The sequence below is a fragment of the Salvelinus sp. IW2-2015 genome, linkage group LG1 (genome assembly GCF_002910315.2).
Source record: "Salvelinus sp. IW2-2015 linkage group LG1, ASM291031v2, whole genome shotgun sequence".
NCBI classification, from domain to species: domain Eukaryota; kingdom Metazoa; phylum Chordata; class Actinopteri; order Salmoniformes; family Salmonidae; genus Salvelinus; species Salvelinus sp. IW2-2015.
In genome coordinates this window covers 48842477-48866930 of record NC_036838.1, presented here as the reverse complement: position 1 = coordinate 48866930, position 24454 = coordinate 48842477, and the positions used below count along the sequence as shown (strand labels likewise).

The following is a 24454-nucleotide window of genomic DNA, read 5'->3' as shown; positions in this document are numbered from 1 at the left end:
CCCTGGAACAGAGCATCGTTTTCAGATTTTTCACTTCCTATCTGGAAGTTTGCTGCAAAATGAGTTCTGTTTTACTCACAGATATAAMTCKYACAGTTTTAGAAACTTGAGAGTGTTTTCTATCCAATAGTAATAYTWATATGCATATTGTACGATCTAGAATAGAGTACGAGGCAGTTTAATTTGGGCACGATTTTTTCCAAAGTGGAAACAGCGCCCCCATATTGACAAGAAGATAACTGTCTAATACTGCGGGTAATGGAGTCGCCAATGACTGGGGTTTTCAATTTGTCAGAGCTAATGGTGGGAAGCTTCGGCGTCTCAGACCCCGTAACGGGAGGAGTAGAGACAAGAGAAGACTCGGCCTCAGACTCCGACTCGCTGCTTAATGGGGAAAACCGGGTGAAAGTTTCTGTCGGCTGAATGAGCGACACCGGTTGAGCATTCCTACAGCATTTCCTTCCAGAAGCCATGAGAAAGTTGTCCGGCTGCGGGGACTGTGCGAGGGGAATTATACAACTATCTGTACTTACTGGTGGCACAGACGCTGTTTCATCCTTTCCTACACTGAAATTACCCTTGCCTAACGATTGCGTCTGAAGCTGGGCTTGCAGCACAGCTATCCTCGCCATAAGTCGATCGTTCTCCTGTATATTATGAGTACAGCGACTGCAATTAGAAGGCATCATGTTAATGTTACTACTTAGCTTCGGCTGTTGAAGGTGCTGACGAACCATGTTCAGATAAAGCGTTCGGAGTGAAAAAGTCGAATGAAAAAAAAAGTTGGGGGAAAAACTAAAAATAGAAACGGTAATTAAAAAGTAAAAACCGTAAAGTTGTCAGGTAGCAAAGTAAGGTTGGCAACAAAACGCACAGCAACACGTCTGCAAGTTCAAGAGGAAGTGCCTTTTCAAAAGGTTAACTTGGCCATTACTGTAGTTTCTCGTCCTCTCCCACTATTGGTTTTATTGCTGTTTGTCAGGTTTTGGCCAAGACTGTTCGGGTTTTGGTCACTAGATGTCCCCATTGCACCTTTTTTGTACCTTTTGTTTTTCTTGCTCTAATTATTGTTTGCACCTGTAGGTTATTCCCTTGTTAGTATTTAAACCCTGTGTGTTCCTCAGTTCCTTGCTCAGTGTTTGTAAGTTAGCACCCAGCCCCAGCCCAAGCCTTGTTTTATACAGATATTTCTCTTGTTGGATTTTCCAGAGGTTCTCTGGTTTAGTTCTTGTGTATTATTTGAGTAGTCTTTTGAGGTTTGTTTTTCCCTGCTGTTTTTTACCACTTTGTGGAGTTTCTTTTGTATTTTGGAGGATTTCCATTTTGTGCCTCTTGGCTTTATTTTTGGACATTGTGGATTTAGTTTCTTTGCCTGAAGATTTTGTTCTTTAATTAAACCACCATCTCTAGTACTGCTGTGTCTGCCTCATCTTCTGGGTTCTGACGATTATTAGTGACTGTTTCTCGCACCGGGTCCTGACACTGTTGTTGTAGGTGAAGGAAGATTATTTAATTGTCTCTTGGTTATGTTGCCTGGCTGCAAAAGCAGCACCTCTCCAATCCTCTGCAGAATATGCAAATCAAGAAGACAACATATTATTTCCATTTCAGTCATTGAATTGTTCTAAAATATTTGCCTTGCCAGTTGTTTGTTACCACAGTTGTGTTTTTTGCCTTTACCTGTTGGACGCTTTTTCTCTATCTTGCGGTTTGGCTTCTCTTGTCTTTTCTTGCTCTTCACCTGTTGTGGTGTTAGCAACCAACAAGATGGTGTACCCCAATCTGTGGGGTTTTATACCAGCCATGTTGTCATCAAGATTAATCGTTCAGACACACACACACACACAAACTTAAATTATGCTGACCCGGAAGAACTGAATCCAATGTTTGAATTTAAGGTTAATCCTTCTTGGATGAGAAGTGCTTTTGGGGTCATGTTACTCAGCAGTCAGGTGAAATTGCTTATCCTCTTCATGCTTAAAAAAGTAAATAGTTGACTTTAAAATTATTCTAATTACTTGTACATAAAGAAAACGCATTTTGACAATTAAAATTATTTTACTATAAAAAAGTCAACAGGGAAGTATACTTTGAGGGGATAATCAGACGTTGATTTAATTTACTTCATTCTATGTTCTAGCTTTTCCTCATGTCACAACTTCCGCCGAAGTCAGTCCCTCTCCTTGTTCGGGCGTTCGGGGGCGGTCGACGTCACCGGCTTTCTAGCCACCGGCCGATCCACTTTTKATTTTCCATTTGTTCTGTCTTTGTCTTATCACACCTGGCTTCACTCACCAATCACTTGTTTATTATTTAACCCTCTGTTCCCCATGTTGTATTTGTGAGTGATTGTTATTTGTTACGTGGATGATTGTCAGGCTTTTGTTTTAGACCGTGTTTTTGGCACTTGTATGCGTTCTGTGCTGTCATTTGGTAACCGGTATTAAAGTGCGCCTGTTTATTATACTCCGCTCTCCTGCACTTGACTTCGCCTCCCATATACACGCAGTACAGAATCACTCACCTCAAGAATGGAGTCAGCAGGAGCAGAAGCCCTCCCAGTTGCAGTGGAGGAGCACGTTCAGCAGACTATAGATCGTTGGGAGAGAGGAGGAGGTTTTTCAGCGCCTCCACTAGCCCCACTACAACAGGTCCCACTATCCACCCCTCTTTCACCTGGTCCCAGCGGGATTCGACTCACGCTCCCGAGGGAGTATGACGGGACGGATGCCAGGGGTTTCTACTACAGCTGGAGCTCTACCTGGCGACCGTCCACCCGGCTCCTTCGGGGCGTGAGAGTGTGTCCGCCCTCGTCTCCTGCCTCTCAGGCAAAGCCCTGGAGTGGGCCAACTCCGTATGGAGTAAGGGAGACGCGGCGTTGGACCATTACGCAGAGTTCACCCGCCGTTTCGGGCAGTGTTCGACCACCCGCCTAAAGGTCGAGCGGAGGGTGAACGTCTGTTCCTCCTGAGGCAGGGGACGAGGAGCGCGCAGGATTTCGCCTTGGACTTCCGGACCCTGGCTGCCAGCGCGGGATGGAACGGCAAGGCCCTGATCGATCACTACAGGTGAAGTCTGCGCTGAGGACGTCCGTCGGGAGTTGGCCTGCCGAGACACCACCCTCACATTGGACCAGCTGGTGGACCTGTCAATCCGGCTGACAAACCTGCTGACTGCCCGCGACGTCCGGATCGGAACCTGTCAGTTCCATCCCCCAGCACCTCCGCTCCGACGCCCATGGAGCTGGAGGTGCTGCACTTAGGGCGACCGGAGGAGGGGCCATTCCCTGCACCATCTGTGGCCGCGAGGGCACACTGCTGTCGGTGCTGGGGGGGGTTCTCAGGAACCCCCCCCAACAAAGAAGGTCTCCGCGCTCAGTCTTGTCAACGCTGGTCTGACCAATCTGATTCCAAGCTTCAAGACTGCTTCGATCACGTGGATTGGATATGTTCCGCATTGCGTACAACAACATCATTGACGAATACACTGATTCGGTGAGCGAGTTCATGAAAGTGCATCACGACGTAATACCCACAGCAAAGATTAAAACATTCCCAAACCAGAACCGTGGATTGATGGCAGCATTCGCGCGAATCTGAAAGCGCGAACCACTGCTTTTAACCAGGGCAAGGTGACCGGAAACATGACCGAATACAAACAGTGTAGCTATTCCCTCCGCAAGGCAATCAAACAAGCTAAGTGCCAGTATAGAGACAAAGTAGAGTCGCAATTCAACAGCTCAGACACAAGAGTATTGGCAGGGTCTACAGTCAATCACAGATTCAAAAAAGAAAACCAGCCCCGTCGCGGACCAGGATGTCTTGCTCCCAGACAGACAAAATCATTTTTTTGCTCGCTTTGAGGACAATACGCTGGCCACTGACACGCGCCGCTACCAAAACCTGCGGCTCTCCGAGGTGAGTAAAACATTTAAACGTTGTAACCCTCGCAAGGCTGCAGGCCCAGACGGCATTCCCAGCCGCGTCTCAGAGCATGCGCAGACCAGCTGGCTGGTGTGTTTAAGGACATATTCAATCAATCCTTATCCCAGTCTGCTGTTCCCACATGCCTTCAAAGAGGGCCACCATTGTCCTGTTCCCAAGAAAGCTAAGGTAACTGAGAAAAATGACTACCGCCCGTAGCACTCACTTCCGTCATCATGAAGTGCTTTGAGAGACTAGTCAAGAACCATATCACCTCCACCCTACCTGACACCCTAGACCCACTCCAATTTGCTTACCGACCCAATAGGTCCACAGACAACGCAATCGCAACCACGCACTGCACACTGCCCTAACCCCATCTGGACAAGAGGAATACCTATGTAGAGATGCTGTTCATCGACTACAGCTCAGCATTAACACCATAGTACCTCTCCAAACTCGTCATCAGCTCGAGACCTGGGTCTCCGACCCCGCCCTGTGCAACTGGGTACTGGACTTCCTGACGGGCCGCCCCCAGGTGTGAGGGTAGGTAACAACATCTTCACACCCGCTGATCCTCAACACTGGGGCCCCACAAGGGTGCGTTCTGAGCCCTCTCCGTACTCCTGTTCACCCACGACTGCGTGGCCATGCACGCCTCCAACTCAATCATCAAGTTTGCGGCGACACTACAGTGGTTAGGCATACCAACAACGACGAGACGGCCTACAGGGAGGAGGTAAGGGCCCTCGGAGTGTGGTGTCAGGAAAATAACCTCACACTCAACGTCAACAAAACAAAGGAGATGATTGTGGACTTCAGGAAACAGCAGAGGGAGCACCCCCCTATCCACATCGACGGGACAGTAGTGGAGAGGGTAGTAAGTTTTAAGTTCCTCGGCGTACACATCACGGACAAACTGAATTGGTCCACCCACACAGACAGRGTTGTGAAGAAGGCGCAGCAGCGCCTCTTCAATCTCAGGAGGCTGAAGAAATTCGGCTTGTCACCCAAAGCAGTCACAAACTTCTACAGATGCACAATCGAGAGCATCCTGTCGGACTGTATCACCGCCTGGTAAAGCAACTGCTCCGCCCACAACCGTAAGGCTCTCCAGAGGGTAGTGAGGTCTGCACAACGCATCACCGGGGGCAAACTACCTGCCCTCCAGGACACCTACACCACCCACCGTCACAGGAAGGCCATAAAGATCATCAAGGACAACAACCACCCGAGCCACTGCCTGTTCACCCCGCTATCATCCAGAAGGCGAGGTCAGTACAGGTGCATCAAAGCAGGGACCGAGAGACTGAAAAACAGCTTCTATCTCAAGGCCATCAGACTGTTAAACAGCCACCACTAACATTTAGTGGCTGCTGGCAACATACTGACTCAACTCCAGCCACTTTAATAATGGGAATTGATGGAAATCTATGTAAAAATATATCACTAGCCACTTTAAACAATTTCACTTAATATAATGTTTACATACCCTACATTACTCATCTCATATGTATATGTATATACTGTACTCTATATCATCTACTGCATCTTGCCATCTTTATGTAATACATGTATCACTAGCCACTTTAAACTATGCCACTTTATGTTTATATACCTTACATTACTCATCTCATATGTATATAGTGTACTCTATACCATCTACTGCATCTTGCCTATGCCATTCTGTACCATCACTCATTCATATGTCTTTATGTACATATTCTTTATTCCTTTACACTTGTGTGTATAAGGTAGTAGTTGTGGAATTGTTAGGTTAGATTACTCGTTGGTTATTACTGCATTGTCGGAACTAGAAGCACAAGCATTTCGCTARACTCGCATTAACATCTGCTAACCATGTGTATGTGACAAATAAAATTTGATTTGATTTAGTAGATTCAGGCGCAGCTGGGAATTTTATTGACCGTTCATTTGCTCATAGTTTAGGGATTCCCCTTGTTCCTGTGGATATGCCCTTCCCTGTGCACGCCCTAGGTAGTCGACCATTAGGGTCAGGGCTGATTAGGGAGGCCACCGCTCCACTTGACATGGTTACGCAGGAGGGTCATAAGGAGAGAATCAGTCTCTTCCTTATTGATTCTCCTGCATTTCCCGTGGTGCTGGGCTTACCCTGGTTGGCCTGTCATGACCCCACTATTTCGTGGCAACAGAGGGCTCTCAAGGGGTGGTCACGAGAGTGCTCAGGGAGGTGTGTGGGGTGTTTCCATCGGTGCGACTACGGTGGAAAGTCCAGACCAGGTCTCCACCGTGCGCATCCCCTCAGAATATGCCGATTTGGCTCTCGCCTTCTGTAAGAAGAGGGCGACTAAATTACCACCTCATCGACGGGGNCTTACCCTGGTTGGCCTGTCATGACCCCACTATTTCGTGGCAACAGAGGGCTCTCAAGGGGTGGTCACGAGAGTGCTCAGGGAGGTGTGTGGGGTGTTTCCATCGGTGCGACTACGGTGGAAAGTCCAGACCAGGTCTCCACCGTGCGCATCCCCTCAGAATATGCCGATTTGGCTCTCGCCTTCTGTAAGAAGAGGGCGACTAAATTACCACCTCATCGACGGGGAGATTGTGCGATAAATCTCCTGGTAGACGCTGCACTTCCCAGGAGTCACGTGTATCCTCTGTCACAGGAGGAGACGGTGGCTATGGAAACATATGTCTCCGAATCCCTGGGGCAGGGATACATTCGGCCCTCCACTTCACCTGCCTCCTCGAGTTTATTTTTTGTGAAGAAGAAGGATGGGGGTCTGTGCCCATGTGTATTGACTATCGAGGGATCAATCAGATCACTGTGAGGTACAGCTACCCGCTGCCTCTCATCGCCAGTGTGATCGAGTCAATGAACGGGGCGCGCTTCTTCACAAAATTGGATCTCAGGAGCGCATACAACCTGGTGCGTATCCGGGAGTGGGACGAGTGGAAGACGGCATTTAGTACCACCTCAGGGCACTATGAGTACCTCGTCATGCCGTACGGGTTGATGAATGCTCCATCAGTCTTCCAGGCCTTTGTTGACGAGATTTTCCGGGACCTGCACGGGCAGGGTGTAGTCGTGTATATCGACGACATTCTGATATACTCTGCTACACGCGCCGAGCATGTGTCCCTGGTGCGCAGGGTGCTTGGTCGACTGTTGGAGCATGATCTGTATATCAAGGCTGAGAAATGTCTGTTCTTCTAACAGTCTGTCTCCTTCTTAGGGTACCGCATTTCCACGTCAGGGGTGGAGATGAAGAGTGACCGCATTTCAGCCGTGTGTAATTGGCCGACTCCCACCACGGTAAAGGAAGTGCGGACGAATGGTTCAAGCGCTCGGAGGAGACCTGGGACGCCGCCCATGTACACCTACAACGGGCTGTGAGGTGGCAAAAAGCGAGCGCCGACCGTCACCGCAGCAAGGCCTGGTGTTCGCACCGGAGGACAGGGTCTGGCTCTCGACCCAGAACCTGCCCCTCCACCTGCCCTGCCGGAAGCTGGGTCCGCGGTTTGTGGGGCCATTTAAAGTCCTGAGGAGACTGAACGAGGTATGCTATAGATTACAGCTTCCCCCCAGATTTTCGCATTAATCCCTCGTTCCATGTGTCTCTTCTCAGGCCGGTGGTGGCTGGTCCACTCCAGGAAGCTGAGGTGCGGGAGGTTCCCATATACACGGATTACACCTCATGTAAATACAAACCAATCATGAGGAAAGTGGATCACTTCGATCCTTTAGGCTGATTGAGGAGATAACCTCTATCCTATCCGCTTTACAAGACAGTTCATTTTGGGTGTGGCATGTGAGTTTGGTCTTTAAACAATCATTGATAACAGGTGCAGTGAATAAACATTGAATGAACAGTGTATGAACATAGAAAGTGAGACCAGAGGGTATTTTCATTTTGCTGCATGCATGAAATGTATTTTAATCAGAAAAAAAACATTGTTAAATACATTGTATACACAGTTATCTATTTACTAGTATTATTKTTTTTTTGTTTTTTTATTTGCAAGAGGGATACAAAATGTTTACCTCATAAGTTACTTTAAAAGTAAGGGGTTTTCAAACCATACATTGTTCACATCATTTTGAGATGATCAGATTTCCATTGGCAGTTAATTTCAGTTTTCCTTAGCTGTGATGCTGTCTAGTTTAGCCACTGCAGAGTGAAGGGAATGCCTTACAAGACGCCAACTTTTTCTTGCCACTTGGACAGACATTGATAGTAGTAGTATATACATATTCCCATAATGTACCACTCAAATAGCTATAATATGCATATCAATTACCACACAACTCTCTGCTTGTTTAATCGAAGACCATGGATTAAAAAAGCTCCAAGGGGTGGTTCATAGCAATTTAGTTTTGTGGGTAACGTTTTTACACACATTGCACCTGTATGAGGTAAAGCTTAATAATCTCCTGAAAAGTTGTGGGAGAATATTTGTTAAAGAAAACAAGAGGATGTACTGTACATTTGAAAAGTCCCATTTGGAAAATCTCCTCAGAACGTTCACGATTTGTTTCCAAGAGGTACAATGTTGTCTGGGGTTTATGCAGGTGCCACAGAGGAAACCTCTGTTTTTGATGTAGACACTTCAGTGCCATCATCTTCTGCCTTTCCAAAGAGCTGCATGATGCAAGTACGGAACTGGAGAGAGAGGAATAATTAAACATAAGACTTTCAAATGATATGTCTATCTCGAAATTGAGCGAAAACATTGTCAGCTGATGCTTTTTAAAATAAAATTTTTTTACTTCACAAGAAAGGCAATTGTGAAACATTTAGACAAATTAGTATTGTTAGAGCTTTGTTACATGAAATCAGTAAGATAAAAAAACAGTGTCTGAGAATCCTGTTAAGACTTACCTGTTTGTTCATGAAGACATATATAACTGGATTGTAGATGGTGGCGCTCTTGGCAAAGTAGGCAGGAATTGCGGCAGCCAGAGGGTGGAAAGCATACCCAGGGTTAGCCGCAGCAAAGCAGGCAAAGCAGGTATACGGTCCCCAGCATACACAGTAAGCTATAATCATGACAACAACCATCCTGGACACTTCCTTCTCGGCCTTCTGTGTTGACTCAGAGTCTTTCTGCTGCGCAGCAACCTGTGGTCATTCAGAAGGAATATCAAATGGTTAGATTTAACCCTTTTAATATGCCTTTTCCAAAGGTACACTTGACCATTACTGTTATTAACAACATAGTTGCTTGCTACAGTATAGTATATTCAAAATATCACTTACAGCACGAATGGCTAGCCACACGAAAATGTAGCAGAAGATGATCACGAACAGGGGGAAGAAGCAGCATGTAATCATGAGAGTAATCATGTAGGACTTGACTCCAGGATCCTCATTGCCTCCGAACACATCAGGTCCGCAGGAAGTCTTCAGGCCGTGAGGCCAGTACCTGGTGGAGGGAGAAAGATAAAGAAATGTGTTAAATAATTGAATCTTTTGAACTTGAATCCTCAGTGAAAGAAGAATAGAAATCCACACCTGCTCCAGCCAAAGATGGGGGGGGCACACCAGAAAGCAGCCCAGACCCAGGAGAAGATAATGCCTCCCATGGCCCATTTGGCATCAAACTTGACACTTCCAAAGGGCTTGCACACCACCACCCATCTCTCCCAAGAGATGACAGCCAGGGACCACAGAGCAGCAATACCTGCATAATATATACATATACTGTAAATTAGACAAAAGAGAAATTCTGATTACTGCCACTATGCTACGGTGTTCTAGCATCTGACAATTACTCTTTCTCAGCACCGTGTAGCAATTTATAATTTTCTTGTTAAATATTAGATAATATTATAGTCCATGTAAAACTGCATCTTACCGCAAGTGGAGACAGTGTATCCCTCAAAGACACACATTGGATGTCCCAGAATGAAGTAGCCAAAAAACTGGTTGCAAACGCTGATGGTGCTTGCCAAAAGTGTTTCTCCAATGTCAGCAATAGCAAGGTTGACCAAGATCCAGTTGAGAGGGTGTTGGAGCTTCTTGAATTTTGCAGTGGCCACCAGTACCAGGCCATTGGTGAAGACTGAGAGGATGACCACTATGATCATCCAAAGTGTTGAGAGATTGTACACCCATCTTGGAGCAATGTGGTAGTTGGGGCCCTCAAAGGGATCTGAGATAAAACAGACAAAAGTATTTTTCTAAGAAGGAGAAAATGACAGGTGCAGGTGCCTGGTTAGATGATCTACATGCTTTTTAGATTATCATTTAAAATGCAAAAGTAATGCAAATTACATAAATTATACGTATAAAGTGCAATTTTACTTATACCATCTATGTTGTATATAACTTCCATAAAAATATTACTAAATACAGTTAACATAACCTCATGATTTAAAGAAAAGAAAATATATGAATTGTAAGTTTCAATCAAGGTAGATGTAGTTGCTCTCTCACCTTTGGTGTTATTGCTGTTGGTGAAGGTAAAGGAAGATTCTCTCGTTGTTTCTTGGTTTTGTCGCCTGGCTGCATAAGCAGCACTTCCCCAGCTTTCTGCCATTTCTGAGAAAGTATCTGAAGAATATACAAATAAAGACAACATATTATTTCCATTTCAGTCATCGAATTGTTCTAAAATATTTGCCTTGCCAGTTGTTTGTTGCCATAGTTATGTTTTAGCCTTTACCTGTTGGTCGCTTTTTCTCTGTTCTTGTGGTTGGCTTCTGTTGTCTTGTCTTGCTGATCACCTGTTGTGGTGTTAGCAACCAACAAGATGGTGTACCCCAATCTGTGGGGTTTTATACCAGCCATGTCGTCATCGAGATTAAGATCTAACACACACACACCAAAAAGAACTTCAGTTATGCCGGCCAGTCGAACTGAAGCCAAGGTTTGAATTTAAGGTTAATCCTTCTTGGATAAGAAGTGCTTTTGGTGTCACGTAATTCAGCATTCAGGTGAAATTCCTTATCCTCTTCATGCTTAGAGAAAATAGTTGACCTAACAATTGTTCTTGTTACTTGTAAATAAAGAAAACACATTTTGACAATATGAATGTTTTTACTATAACAAAGTAAACAGGGAAGTATTCTTTGAGGGGATAATCAGATATTGATTTAATTCACTTCATTCTGTTCTCTCTTTTCCTCATGTAAATACAAAACAATGAAGAAAGTAGATCACTTCGGCCTTTAGCCTGATTTGTGAGAATCTCTATCCTATCCGCTTTACCAGACAATTCATATTGGGTGTGTCATGTGAGTTGTCTTTAAACAATCATTGATAACAGGTATCAGTGAATAAAAATTGAATGAACAGTGTATAAAAATTGAAAGTGAGACCAGAGGGTATTTTCATTTGCTGCATGCATGACATTTATTTCAATCAGAAAAAAACATTGTATACACAATTCTCTTAATACTATATATWTTTTTTTTTTGCAAGAGGATTAGAACATGTTTACCTCATAAATTACTTTAAGTGGTTTTCAAACCATACATTGTTCACATCATTTTGAGTTATCAGATTTCCATTGGCAGTTAATTTCAGTTTTCCTTAGCTGTGATGCTGTCTAGTTTAGCAACTGCAGAGTGAAGGGAATGCCTTCCAAGACGCCAACATTTTATTGCCACTTGGACAGACATTGATAGTAMTAGTATATACATATTCCCATAATGTACCAAATAACTATAGTATGCATATTAATTACCACACAACTCTGCTTGTTTAATCAAAGACCATGGATTAAAAAAGCTCCAATGGGTGGTTCATAGCAATTTAGTTTTTGTGGGTAATGATTTTACAAACATTGCACCTGTATGAGGTAAAGCTTAATAATCTCCTGAAAAGTTGTGGGAAATGATTTCTTTAAGAAACACAGGAGGATGTACTGTACATTTAAYAAGTCCCATTCTGAAAATCTCCATAGAACGATTTGTTTCCAAGAGGTACGCCATTGTCTGGGGTTTATGCAGGTGCCACAGTGGAAACCTCTGTTTTTGATGTAGACACTTCAGAGCCATCATCTTCCTCCTTGCCAAAGAGCTGCATGATGCAAGAACGGAACTGTGGAGAAAGAATAAGAATGGAACATGAGGAAAGAGCTTCAAAATGTACAGTACGTCTACATTTAGGTAGACATACTGTAATTCCTTTGTTAACCACTTTATTATTGATGGGTCAAAATATACTTAACCCAAATGTAAAAGTAACATGTAAAGTGTTGGTCCCATGTTTCTGAAATAAAAGATCCCAGAAATGTTGTCGATATCCACAAAAGCTTATTTCTGTTACATTTTGTGCAGAAATGTGTTTACATCTCTGTTAGTGAGCATTTCACCCTTTGCTAAAATTATCCATCCACCTGACAGGTGTGGCATATCTGGAAGCTGATTAAACAGCATTATGATTACACAGGTGCACCTTGTGCTCGAGACAATAAAAGGCCACTAAAATGTGCAGTTTTCACACAACACAATGCCACAGATATCTCAAGTTTTGAAGGAGCATGCAATTGTCATTCTGACTGCAGGAATGTCCAACAGAGCTGTTGCCAGAGAATGTAACGTRCATTTCTCTACCATAAGCCACCTCCAACCTCCTTTTAGAGAATTTGTCAGTATGTCCAACTGGCCTCACAACCGCAYACCTCATGTAACCACGCCAGCCCAAGACATCCACATCCAGCTTCTTCACCTGCAGGGTCATCTGAGAACACCCACCTCGACAGCTGATGAAACTGTGGGTTTGCACAACCAAAGAATTTCTGCACAAACTGTCAGAAACCTCAGGGAAGTTTATCTGCGTGCCTGTCGACATGTACAATATCCAGTAACTTCGCAAAGCCATTGAAGAGGAGTGGTACAACATTCCACAGGCCACAATCAACAACCCGATCAACTATGCGAAGGAGATATGTTGCGCTGCATGACACAAATGGTGGACACCAGATAATGACTGGTTTTCTGATCCACGCTCCTGCATTTTTTTAAAGGTATCTGTGTCCAACAGATGCATATCTGTATTCCCAGGCGTGTGAAATCAAGATATTAGGGCCTATTTTTGTTCAGTGTTCATGTAGCTATCAGACTAACACACTTACCTGTTTGTTCATGAAGACATAGATAACTGGATTGTAGATGGTGGCGCTCTTGGCAAAGTAGGCAGGCAGTGCAGCAGCCAGAGGGTGGAAAGCATACCCAGGGTTAGCCGCAGAAAAGCAGGCAAAGCAGGTATAAGGTCCCCAACATACACAGAAAGCTATAATCATGACAACAACCATCCTGGACACTTCCTTCTCAGCCTTCTGTGTTGACTCAGAGTCTTTCTGCTGCGCAGCAACCTGTGGTCATTCAGAAGGAATATCAAATGGTTAGATTTAAACCTTTTAATATGCCTTTTCAAAAGGTACACTTGACCATTACTGTTTTTAACAACATAGTTGCTTGCTACAGTATAGTATATTCAAAATATCACTTACAGCACGAATGGCTAGCCACACGAAAATGTAGCAGAAGATGATCACGAACAGCGGGAAGAAGCAGCATGTAATCATGAGAGTAATCATGTAGGACTTGACTCCAGGATCCTCATTGCCTCCGAACACATCAGGTCCGCAGGAAGTCTTCAGGCCGTGAGGCCAGTACCTGGTGGAGGGAGAAAGATTTTGAACAATGGAGTTTCACACATCAGTGAAATAAAAAGAGACAAAAATCCCACCTGCTCCAGCCAAAGATGGGGGGGGCACACCAGAAAGCAGCCCAGACCCAGGAGAAGATAATGCCTCCCATGGCCCATTTGCCATCAAACTTGACATTTCCAAAGGGCTTGCACACCACCACCCATCTCTCCCAAGAGATGACAGCCAGGGACCACAGAGCAGCAATACCTGTGCAGGGGAACAGTTGTACTGAAAGTTAGACACTAATTCTATGTGAAAACACAGCACCGTAAGAACATGCACCAAGGAAATGGCTATAGGGAGCACTTTGTGTCGATCAATTTCTCTGTACATTAATCTACAATTTCCACATATTACTGGTACAATAAATACAATTCAAATCTTTGTAAAACTGAGGAGTATCTTACCACACACAGACACAGTGTATCCCTCAAAGACACACATTGGATGTCCCAGAATGAAGTAGCCAAAAATCTGGTTGCAAACGCTGATGGTGCTTGCCAAAAGTGTTTCTCCAATGTCAGCAATAGCAAGGTTGACCAAGATCCAGTTCAGAGGGTGTTGGAGCTTCTTGAATTTTGCAGTGGCCACCAGTACCAGGCCATTGGTGAAGACTGAGGCAATGACCACAAAGATCATCCAAAGTGTTGAGAGATTGTACACCCATCTTGGAGCAATGTGGTAGTTGGGGCCCTCAAAAGGATCTGCATGTAACGTTCGTCATATGGAGGAGCACAGCGTGGTTAGTGTTCATCATGTTTAATAAAGACAATAAACGTGGAAAAACCCGAAACAGTTCTGTCTGGTGCAGACACACGAAGACAGAAGACAGCCACCCACAAAACCCAAAACAAAACAGGCTACCTAAATATGGTTCCCAATCAGAGACAATGACTAACACCTGCCTCTGATTGAGAACCATATCAGGCCAAACATAGAAAAGGGAAAACTAGACACACAACATAGAATGCCCACTCAGCTCACGTCCTGACCAACACTAAAACAAAGAAAACACAAAAGAACTATGGTCAGAACGTGACACTGCAAAAGAAGAAGAGATAAAAATGTAATATAAATTCCTGACTTATTGATATAGTCATATGCAGTGGTGTAAAGTACTTAAGTAAAAATACTTTAAAGTACTACTTAAGTTGTTTTTTGGGGTATCTGTACTTTTATCTGTACAACTTTTACTTTCACTCCACTACATTCCCAAAGAAAATAATATACTTTTTACTCCATACATTTTCCCTGACACCCAAAAGTACTCGTTATATTTTGAATGCTTAGCAGGACAGAAAAATTGTCATATTCACACGCTTATCAAGAGAACATCCCTGGTCATCCCTACTGCCTCTGATCTGGCGGACACACTAAACACAAATGCTTAGTTTGTAAATTATAGGGGAGTGTTGGAGTGTGCCCCTGACTATGTTGAAAACAAGAAAATCGTGCCYTCTGTTTTGTTTTAATATAATTGATCCATACTTTTACTTTTTAGACTTAAGTATATTTTAGCAATTACATTTACTTTTGATACTTAAGTAGATTTAAAACCAAATACTTTTAGACTTTTACTCAAGTAGAATTTTACTGGGTGACTTTCACTTTTACTTTAGTCATTTTTAATTAAGATATCTTTACTTTTACTTAAGTATGACAATTGGGTACTTTTTCCACCACTGGTCATATGAGGACAGTAAACAAACATTTTGAACAGAATGTGTGCATCAAAAGTTATGACCAAGAAAAACACTGTCCTGACACAAATTATTCAATGTATTGGTTGTATCATTGTGCGTACTGCTAATGCCAGTTACAAATGGTATGTCTGCTGTTTGTGAAATAACGTATGAGAGAACTACACTGCAACAAAAGACCTTCAGCAACATCAATTTAATTTAAAAAGGACACCATTACTCTCTGTAAATCTATAATAACTCAAATCTTTTGGGGGAATATACAGAATTAAGCTCTTTCAATAGTTCTACCAAATGATGTCACCCTCAGGCACTACACTGAACAAGATGTACTGTACCTTTGGTGTTATTGCTGTTGGTGTAGGCGAAACCTGAATCTCTCGTTGTATCGTCGTGCCGCCTGGCAGCAAACACTCCTAGCTCTGCCATCCTGGACTGCTTAACAGGAGTTTCTGATGTTGACTGCTGAAGTCCAAGCCGTGCTTCTCAAATATCCTAGGGTTTATATACCATCCTTTGGGTCTTTTGAAAGGATTATGGCCTTGGAGGAATTAGGGCACGGTTGGCACTGGGGCCATGGTATAATTTGTGCCATGGCATGGGCTGGACTGTCTTTTCTTAACTGTTAATTACCACCAACAACTAAGTAGGGTGGATTTCAGAGGCCCATAATCTTGTCTGAGAGGGCTTTGGTGGCAGAGAAGGTTAAAAGTAATTTAAATGCCATGCTGCTGTAACTGAGGCCCAGATTGGTCTGTTGACTGGCATTAGGGTAATTGGTTTTAAATGTGTAACTTAAAAAAATTAAAAGTTGTCTAAGAGAAATATGTATGATGACTGACTACACTTCAACATGAAAAATAGTGTCGAGAGAAATCCAGATGCCAACATGCCATGTAGGCCCACAAGGCCCTATTGGAGCTGGAATGGTTGATAAGTTTAAAAAATAAAAATAAAGTATTTTTGGCTGTCTCAGATGCTTTATTTCGTTTCATCTGCTATTTTCCACATTGGGGGGGAGCACCATCACTCTATCACTCTACAGATTGACAATACCTCATATCCATCATATTTCAATGAATGATAACTGATGACAAAAGTGCATCTGAAATGCATCGGAAACACTGACTTTATGAAAATCAATATCTCTTTAGAAGTACATTTTTGTAGTTAAACTGTTGAATGTACAGTATAGTGATATAGAATGCCACCCTAAACATTATTAGGCCTATTATATGTAACATGCCAAATGGGCCAGTTATCTGATATCTGGGTTAGACGGATTTGTCTTCTGACTAAAGCAGCTTATTCGGACAAGTGGGGTTCCGCAGGACTTAACGTTGGAACATCTAATTGGCGTTGACAGTAGTGCAGTCAGAAACCGGTTAATCTCTCCTAAATGAAGGTTCATTTTGGGGAAGCAGGGTTTATCCAAAAACCTGAAGGGAGTCAAGTTTAATCCCTGACAGTAGTAAACCTGAAGGTTAAATTAAGGGTTTTATTTAACTCCTGGTATCTTTTTCCGGCAGCTGTTGAATGTGACGTTTAACTAACAGCCTTGAGAAGATCTCCATGAAGAGTGGAGGATGGAGCCAGCAAACATGATGATGTGCGAGAACAGTCTGTTGACGTGTTATGTCTCCCTCAGTGTTTTGTTTTATGTGCTGTCTTTTGGTTCTATTTTCACTATTCTTAACTGTTTGACTGTTTGACTGTTTGATGGTTGACAGATGATCCTCCTTTTATGCGCAAAATGTTTTAGACTATAGCACAACTGAACCATTCAATTGAAGGAACTTGGCTTTGATTGTAGCCTAGTCCCATTCTTATAAAGCCTACCTGCAATCTCCTAATCGTGCTCCTCTGTAAAATGCTGCATTGCTTCAAGGGTAAGTCTAGAATTCCGCTAGTTTTGAACTATTCATGATTGGTAAAAGTTCACCACTAGCAGAACTCTGATTTTCTTCAAGAAAAGAATGCTCTTGTGTAAATTGGGATTTTGGTATTGAATGACTAATGTACAGGAATATACTGTGAATGAATTTATTTTTAATTATGTTAGTTGTGTGATATATACAAGAGTTGCAAATTGTATTTGTGTGGCCTTGAATTGATTTGGGGTGGCAGGTAGCCTAGTGGTTAGAGCGTTGGACTAGTAACCGAAAGGTTAGAAGATCGAATTCCAGAACCGACAAGGTAAAAATATGTCGTTCTGCCCCTGAACAAGGCAGTTAACCCACTGTTCCTAGGCCGTCATTAAGAATAAGAACATGTTCCTAACTGACTTGCCTAGTTAAATTTAAAAAATAAATTTTACACTATTTCATGATTTAATTTCCTTCATATTACTTTGTTATTTTAATAATAATAACTTAGCCTACTTTTGGTGTTATTACTGGTATTACTATTGCTGTCATAGCCTAATTTGTTGTTATTGTTTTATTTAGCATATTAATTTATGAATAACTATTCATTTTATAATTTAATAATTTATAATCATTGTGTTGTTGTTGTTGTTTTGTTGTTGTTGTTGTTCTGGAAGGAAGGAATATCATCCATAACCATCTATATCAAGGTATATATATATATATATATATATATATATATATATATATATATATATATATATATATATATATTTATTATTTGTAATACATTTTTTTTTACAGATTCTGCAGTAGCTTAAATAATAAAAAAGTTTATTTTTCTTTCATCAAAATAGAATTTAAATAGCCTCATTTATTAGGCTAAACATAGACTATTTTATCCCTTAACAATATATACCTAATGAGGGATGTATGATCCTATGTTCTTGCCTCTTGAAATCTATACTGTAGTCTACACACCTGTGGCTGCATGCAAATGTTTAATTAAGGACTGATAGCTGATAAGGACTAATTAAGTAATTAAGGGCTAAGAGTAATTAAAGTGCAGACCACACCAAGAGTTTTTTACTGTAAAGGAAGCATGAAGATAATGGTTTAACAGGTAATGCTATCTGTTTAGGGCGGCAGACAGCCTAGCGGTTAACCTCTACAGCAGGAATTCCCAAACTGGGGTACGCGCAACGCAGTCGGGGGTACGCCAAATAAAATGTGATTCACATTTAATATATATATATACAGTATATAATATTTATATATATATTTGTATATATATATATATTTCCAACATTTGTTTACAGACAGATTATTTCACTTATAATTCACTGTATCACAATTCCAGTGGGTCAGAAGTTTACATACACTAAGTTGACTGTGCCTTTAAACAGCTTGGAAAATGATGTCGTGGCATTAGAAGCTTCTGATAGGCTAATTGACATCATTTGAGTCAATTGGAGGTGTACCTATAGATGTATTTCAAGGCCTACCTTCAAACTCAGTGCCTCTTTGCTTGACATCATGGGAAAATCAAAGAAATCAGCCAAGACCTCATAAAAAGAATTGTAGACCTCCACAAGTCTGGTTCATCCTTGGGAGCAATTTCCAAACGCCTGAAGGTACCACGTTCATCTGTACAAACAATAGTATGCAAGTATAAACACCATGGGACCACGCAGCCGTCACACTGCTCAGGAAGGAGACGCGTTCTGTCTCCTAGAAATGAACGTACTTTGGTACGAAAAGTACAAATCAATCCCAGAACAATACATTTACATTTAAGTCATTTAGCAGACGCTCTTATCCAGAGCGACTTATAGCAAAGGACCTTGTGAAGATGCTGGAGGAAACTGGTACAAAGTATCTAGTTCCACAGTAAAACGAGTCCTATATCGACATAACCTGAAAGGCCGCTCAGCAAGGAGGAAGCCACTGCTCCAAAACTGCCATGAAAAACCCAGACTACGGTTTGCAACTGCACATGGGGACAAAGATCGTACTTTTTGGAGAAATGTCCTCTGGTCTGATGAAATAAAAATAGAACTGTTTGGCCATAATAACCATCGTTATGTTTGGAGGATAAAGGGGGAGGCTTGCAAGCCGAAGAACACCATCCCAACCGTGAAGCACGGGGGTGGCAGCATCATGTTGTGGGGGTGAAGTTGCTGCAGGAGGGACTGGTGCACTTCACAAAATAGATGGCATCATGAGGTAGGAAAATGATGTGGATATATTGAAGCAACATCTCAAGACATCAGTCAAGAAGTTAAAACTTGTTCGCAAATGGGTCTTCCAAATGGACAATGACCCCAAGCGTACTTCCAAAGTTGTGGCAAAATGGCTTAAGGACAACAAGGTCAAGGTATTGGAATGGCCATCACAAAGCCCTGACCTCAATCCCATAGAAAATTTGTGGGCAGAACTGAAAAGTGTGTGCGAGCAAGGAGGCCTACACACCAGACTCAGTTACACCAGCTCTGTCAGGAGGAATGGGACAAAATTCACCCAACTTATTGTGGGAAGCTTGTGGAAGGCTACCTGAAACATTTGACCCAAGTTAAACAATTTAAAGGAAATGCTACCAAATACTAATTGAATGTACTTGAACTTCTGACCCACTGGGAATGTGATGAAAGAAATAAAAGCTGAAATAAATTGTTCTCTCTACTATTATTCTCACATTTCACATTCTTAAAATAAAGTGGTGATTCTAACTGACCTAAAACCGGGACATTTTACTAGGATTCAGTAAAGGAATTGTGAAAACTGAGTTTAAATGTATTTGGCTAAGGTGTATGTAAACTTCCGACTTCAACTGTGTATATACAGTACAGAGAATACTTACTTACAAGCCTTTAACCAACGATGCAGTTTTAAGAAAATAAAAATAAAAAAAGATCAGGAAAAAGTAAGATAAGAAAAACAAATAATTAAGAGAGCAGCAGTGAATAACAATAGCGGGGCAATATACAGGGGGTACCGGTACAGAGTCAATGTGTCAATGTGTGGAGGCACTGGTGGCGAGGTAATTGAGATAATTTTGTACATGCAGGTATGGTTGTTGTACCCCTTTCAAACATTTAACCTCCAGCTGCATACCTCCTGTAGCACCAAGATCAGCACACTCTCAAATCTTGTTTTTGCCATCATTGTAAGCATGCCACACACACACTATACGATACATTTACTAAACATAAGAATGAGTGTGAGTTTTTGTCACAACCTGGCTCGTGGGAAGTGACAAAGAGCTCTTAAAGGACCATTGCACAAATAATAATCAATCATTTTGCACTTCAATTAGCCATCTTACTTATAAAACTTTATTTGTTCATCGAAAATTGTGTATAACTCACCACAGGTTAATGAGAAGGGTGTGCTTGAAAGGATGCACATAATGCTGCAATGTTGTGTTGTATTGGAGAGAGTCTCAGTCTTAAATCATTTCCCACGCTCAGTCTGTGCCTGCATTTAGTTTTCATGCTAGTGAGGGCCGAGAATCCACTCTCACATAGGTACGTGGTTGCAAAGGGCATCAGTGTCTTAACAGCACGATATGCCAAGGCAGGATACTCCGAGCGCAGCCCAATCCAGAAATCTGGCAGTGGTTTCTGATTAAATTACATTTTCACAGAACCGCTTGTTGCAATTTCGATGAGGCTCTCTTGTTCAGATATCGGTAAGTGGACTGGAGGCAGGGCATGAAAGAGATAATGAATCCAGTTGTTGGTGTCATCCATTTCGGGAAAGTACCTGCGTAATTGTGCACCAAACTCACTCAGGTGCTTCGCTATATCACATTTGACATTGTCCGTAAGCTTGAGTTCATTTGCACACAAAAACTCATACAATGATGGAAAGACCTGTGTTTTGTCCTTGTTAATACAGACAGAGAAGAGCTCCAACTGCTTAACCACAGCTTCAATTTTGTCCCGCACATTGAATATAGTTGCGGAGAGTCCCTGAAATCCTAGATTCAGATCATTCAGGAGAGAAAAAACATCACCCAGATAGGCCAGTCGTGTGAGAAACTCGTCATCAGACAAGTGAAAATGATGGTCCGTAAAGAAAACATTAAGCTCGTCTCTCAATTCAAAAAAACGTGTCAATACTTTGCCCCTTGATTTAAAAAATATATATATATATTCCACCTTTACTTAACCAGGTAGGCCAGTTGAGAACAAGTTCTCATTTACAACTGCGACCTGGCCAAGAAAAAGCAAAGCAGTGCGACACAAACAACAACACAGAGTTACACATGGAATAAACAAACAAACAGTCAATAACACAATAGAAAAGTCTATATACAGTGTGTGTAAATGAGGTAAGATAAGGAGGGTAAGGCAATAAATAGGCCATAGTGGCGAAATAATTACAATTTAGCAATTAAACACTGGAGTGATAGATGTGCAGAAGATGAATGTGCAAGTAGAGATACTGGGGTGCAAAGGAGCAACAACAAAAAAACAGTATGGGGATGAGGTAGTTTGACAGGCTATTTACAGATGGGCTATGTACAGGTGCAGTGATCTGTGAGCTGCTCTGAAAGCTGGGGCTTAAAGTGAGAGAGGGAGATATAAGTCTCCAGCATCAGTGATTTTTGCAATTCGTACCAGTCATTGGCAGCAGAGAACTGGAAGGAAAGGCGGCCAAAGTAGGAATTGGCTTTGGGGGTGACCAGTGAAATATACCTGCTGGAGCGTGTGCTATGGGTGGGTGCTGCTATGGTGACCAGTGAGCTGAGATAAGGTGGGGCTTTACCTAGCAAAGACTTATAGATGACCTGGAGCCAGTGGGTTTGGCGACAAATATGTATCGAGGGCCAGCCAACGAGAGCATACAGGTCGCAGTGGTGGGTAGAATATATTGGGCTTTGGTGACAAAACGGATGGCACTGTGATAGACTGCATCCAATTTGCTGAGTAGAGTGTTGGAGGCTATTTTGTAAATGACATCGCCGAAGTTGAGGATCGGTAGGATAGTCAGATTTACGAGGGTATGTTTGGCAGCATGAGTGAAGAATGCTTTGTTGCGAAATAGGAAGCCGATTCTAGATCTAATTTTGGATTGGAGAAGCTTAATGTGAGTCTGGAAGGAGAGTTTACAATATAACCAGACACCTAGGTAATTGTGGTTGTCCACATATCCTAAGTCAGAACCGTCCAGAGTAGTGATGCTGGAAGGGCGGGCAGGTGCGGGCAGCAATCGGTTGAAGAGCATGCATTTAGTTTGACTTGCATTTAAGAGTAGTTGGAGGCCACAGAAGGAGAGTTGTACGGCATTGAAGCTCGTCTGGAAGTTAGTTAACACAGTGTCCAAAGAAGGGCCAGAAGTATACAGAATCGTGTCGTCTGTGTAGAGGTGGATCAGAGAATCACCAGCAGCAAGAGCAAAATTATTGATGTATACAGATAAAAGAGTCAGAGAATTGAACCCTGTGGCACCCCCATAGAGACTGCCAGAGGTCCGGACAACAGGCCCTCCGATTTGATACACTGAACTCTGTCTGAGAAGTAGTTGGTGAACTAGGCGAGGCAGTCATTTGAGAAACCAAGGCGGTTGAGTCTGCCGATAAGATTGTGGTGATTCGAAAGCCTTGACAGAGTCGAAAGCCTTGGCCAGGTCGATGAAGACGGTGGCACAGCATTGTCTCTTATCGATGGTGGTTATGATATCGTTTAGGACCTTGAGCGTGGCTGAGGTGCACCCATGACCAGCTCGGAAACCAGATTGCATAGCGGAGAAGGTACGATGGGATTCGAAATGATCAGTGATCTGAATGTTAACTTGGCTTTCGAAGACCTTAGAAAGGAAGGGTAAGATAGATATAGGTCTGTAACAGAGTCTAGAGTGTCTCACCCTTTGAAGCTTTCCAATTTTTMGGGATCTCAGACGATACAAAAGAGAGGTTGAACAGGCTAGTAATAGGGGTTGCAACAATTGCGGCGGATAATTTGATCCAGATGATCTATCCCGGCTGATTTGTAGGGGTCCAGATTTTGTAGCTCTTTCAGAACATCGGCTATCTGGATTTGGGTGAAGGAGAAATAGGGGAGYCTTTGGCAAGTTGCTGTGGGGGGTGCAGGGCTGTTGACCGGTTTAGGGGTAGCCAGGTGGAAATCATGGCCAGCCGTAGAAAAATGCTTATTGAAATTCTCAATTATTGTSGATTTATCGGTGGTGTTTCCTAGCCTCAGTGCAGTGGGCATCTGGCAGAAGGTGCTCTTATTCTCCATGAACTTTACAGTGTCCCATAACATTTTGGAGTGTGTGCTACAGGATGCAAATTTCTGTTTGAAAAAGCTAGCCTTTGCTTTCCTAACTGACTGTGTATATATTGGTTCCTGACTTCCCTGAAAAGTTGCATACGCGGGGGCTATTCGATGCTAATGCAGAACGCCACAGGATGTTTTTGTGCTGGTCAAGGGCAGTCAGGTCTGGAGTGAACCAAGGGCTATACCTGTTCCTGGTTCTACATTTTTTGAATGGGGCATGCTTATTTAAGATCCTGAGGAAAGCACTTTTAAAGAATAACCAGGCATCCTCTACTGACGAAATGAGGTCAATATCCTTCCAGAATACCCGGGCCAGGTGGATTAGAAAGGCCTGCTCGCTGAAGTGTTTTAGGGAGCGTTTGACAGTGATGAGGGGTGGTCGTTTGACCGCAGACCCATTACGGATGCAGGCAATGAGGCAGTGATCACTGAGATCCTGGATGAAGACAGCAGAGGTGTATTTGGAGGGCAGGTTGGTTAGGATGATGTCTATGAGGATGCCCGTGTTGTACCTGGTAGGTTCATTGATAAATTGTTTGAGATTGAGGGCATCTAGCTTAGATTGTAGGACGCCCGGGGTGTTAAGCATGTCCCAGTATAGGTCACTTAACAGTACGAGCTCTGACGATAGACGGGGGGCAATCAATTCACGTATGGTGTCCAGGGCACAGCTGGGGCAGAAGTTGGTCTATAGCAAGCGGCAACGGTGAGAGACTTGTTTCTGGAAATGTGGATTTTTAAAAGTAGAAGCTCAAATTGTTTGGGCACAGACCTGGATAGTATGACAGAACTCTGCAGGGTATCTCTGCAGTAGATTGCAACTCTGCCCCCTTTGGCAGTTCTATCCTGTCGGAAAATGTTATAGTTAGGAATGGAAATATCAGGGTTTTTGGTGGCCTTCCTAAGCCAGGATTCAGACACGGCTAGGACATCCGGGTTGGCAGAGTGTGCTAAAGCAGTGAATAAAACAAACTTAGGGAGGAGGCTTCTAATGTTTACATGCATGAAACCAAGGCTTTTTGCTTTTACGGTTA

The 24454-nt window shown here is 42.8% G+C and overlaps 2 protein-coding genes across 2 annotated transcripts; both read right to left on the bottom strand.

Moving 5' to 3' along the window:
• Positions 1-7809: 7809 nt before the first annotated feature.
• LOC111969163 (red-sensitive opsin) lies at positions 7810-10654 on the bottom strand. The gene is made up of 7 exons (XM_023995101.2): positions 10575-10654; positions 10346-10462; positions 9765-10061; positions 9422-9590; positions 9167-9332; positions 8789-9028; positions 7810-8569 (listed from the first exon to the last, which is right to left on the bottom strand). Exons 2-7 carry the CDS (start codon positions 10446-10448, stop codon positions 8471-8473), a joined length of 1074 nt encoding a protein of 357 aa, XP_023850869.1. The 5' UTR covers positions 10449-10462; positions 10575-10654; the 3' UTR covers positions 7810-8470.
• Positions 10655-11236: 582 nt separating this feature from the next.
• LOC111969152 (red-sensitive opsin-2) lies at positions 11237-15741 on the bottom strand. The gene is made up of 6 exons (XM_023995092.2): positions 15607-15741; positions 13976-14272; positions 13607-13775; positions 13368-13533; positions 12990-13229; positions 11237-11953 (listed from the first exon to the last, which is right to left on the bottom strand). The coding sequence occupies exons 1-6, from the start codon at positions 15695-15697 to the stop codon at positions 11855-11857; spliced, it is 1062 nt and encodes a 353-aa protein (XP_023850860.1). The 5' UTR covers positions 15698-15741; the 3' UTR covers positions 11237-11854.
• Positions 15742-24454: the final 8713 nt, after the last annotated feature.

Bases quoted from the DNA above. Each gene is read 5' to 3' on its own strand.
- LOC111969163 (XM_023995101.2), bottom strand. From the start codon at position 10,448: ATGGCAGAAAGCTGGGGAAGTGCTGCTTATGCAGCCAGGCGACAAAAC. The intron at 10,062-10,345 runs GTGAGAGAGCAA...GTTTTATCTCAG, and splicing joins CAACAGCAATAACACCAAAG to ATCCCTTTGAGGGCCCCAAC. The intron at 9,591-9,764 runs GTAAGATGCAGT...TATATTATGCAG, and splicing joins ATACACTGTCTCCACTTGCG to GTATTGCTGCTCTGTGGTCC.
- LOC111969152 (XM_023995092.2), bottom strand. From the start codon at position 15,697: ATGGCAGAGCTAGGAGTGTTTGCTGCCAGGCGGCACGACGATACAACG. The intron at 13,776-13,975 runs GTAAGATACTCC...TCCCCTGCACAG, and splicing joins ATACACTGTGTCTGTGTGTG to GTATTGCTGCTCTGTGGTCC. The intron at 13,230-13,367 runs GTAAGTGATATT...GAATGACCACAG, and splicing joins TGTGGCTAGCCATTCGTGCT to GTTGCTGCGCAGCAGAAAGA.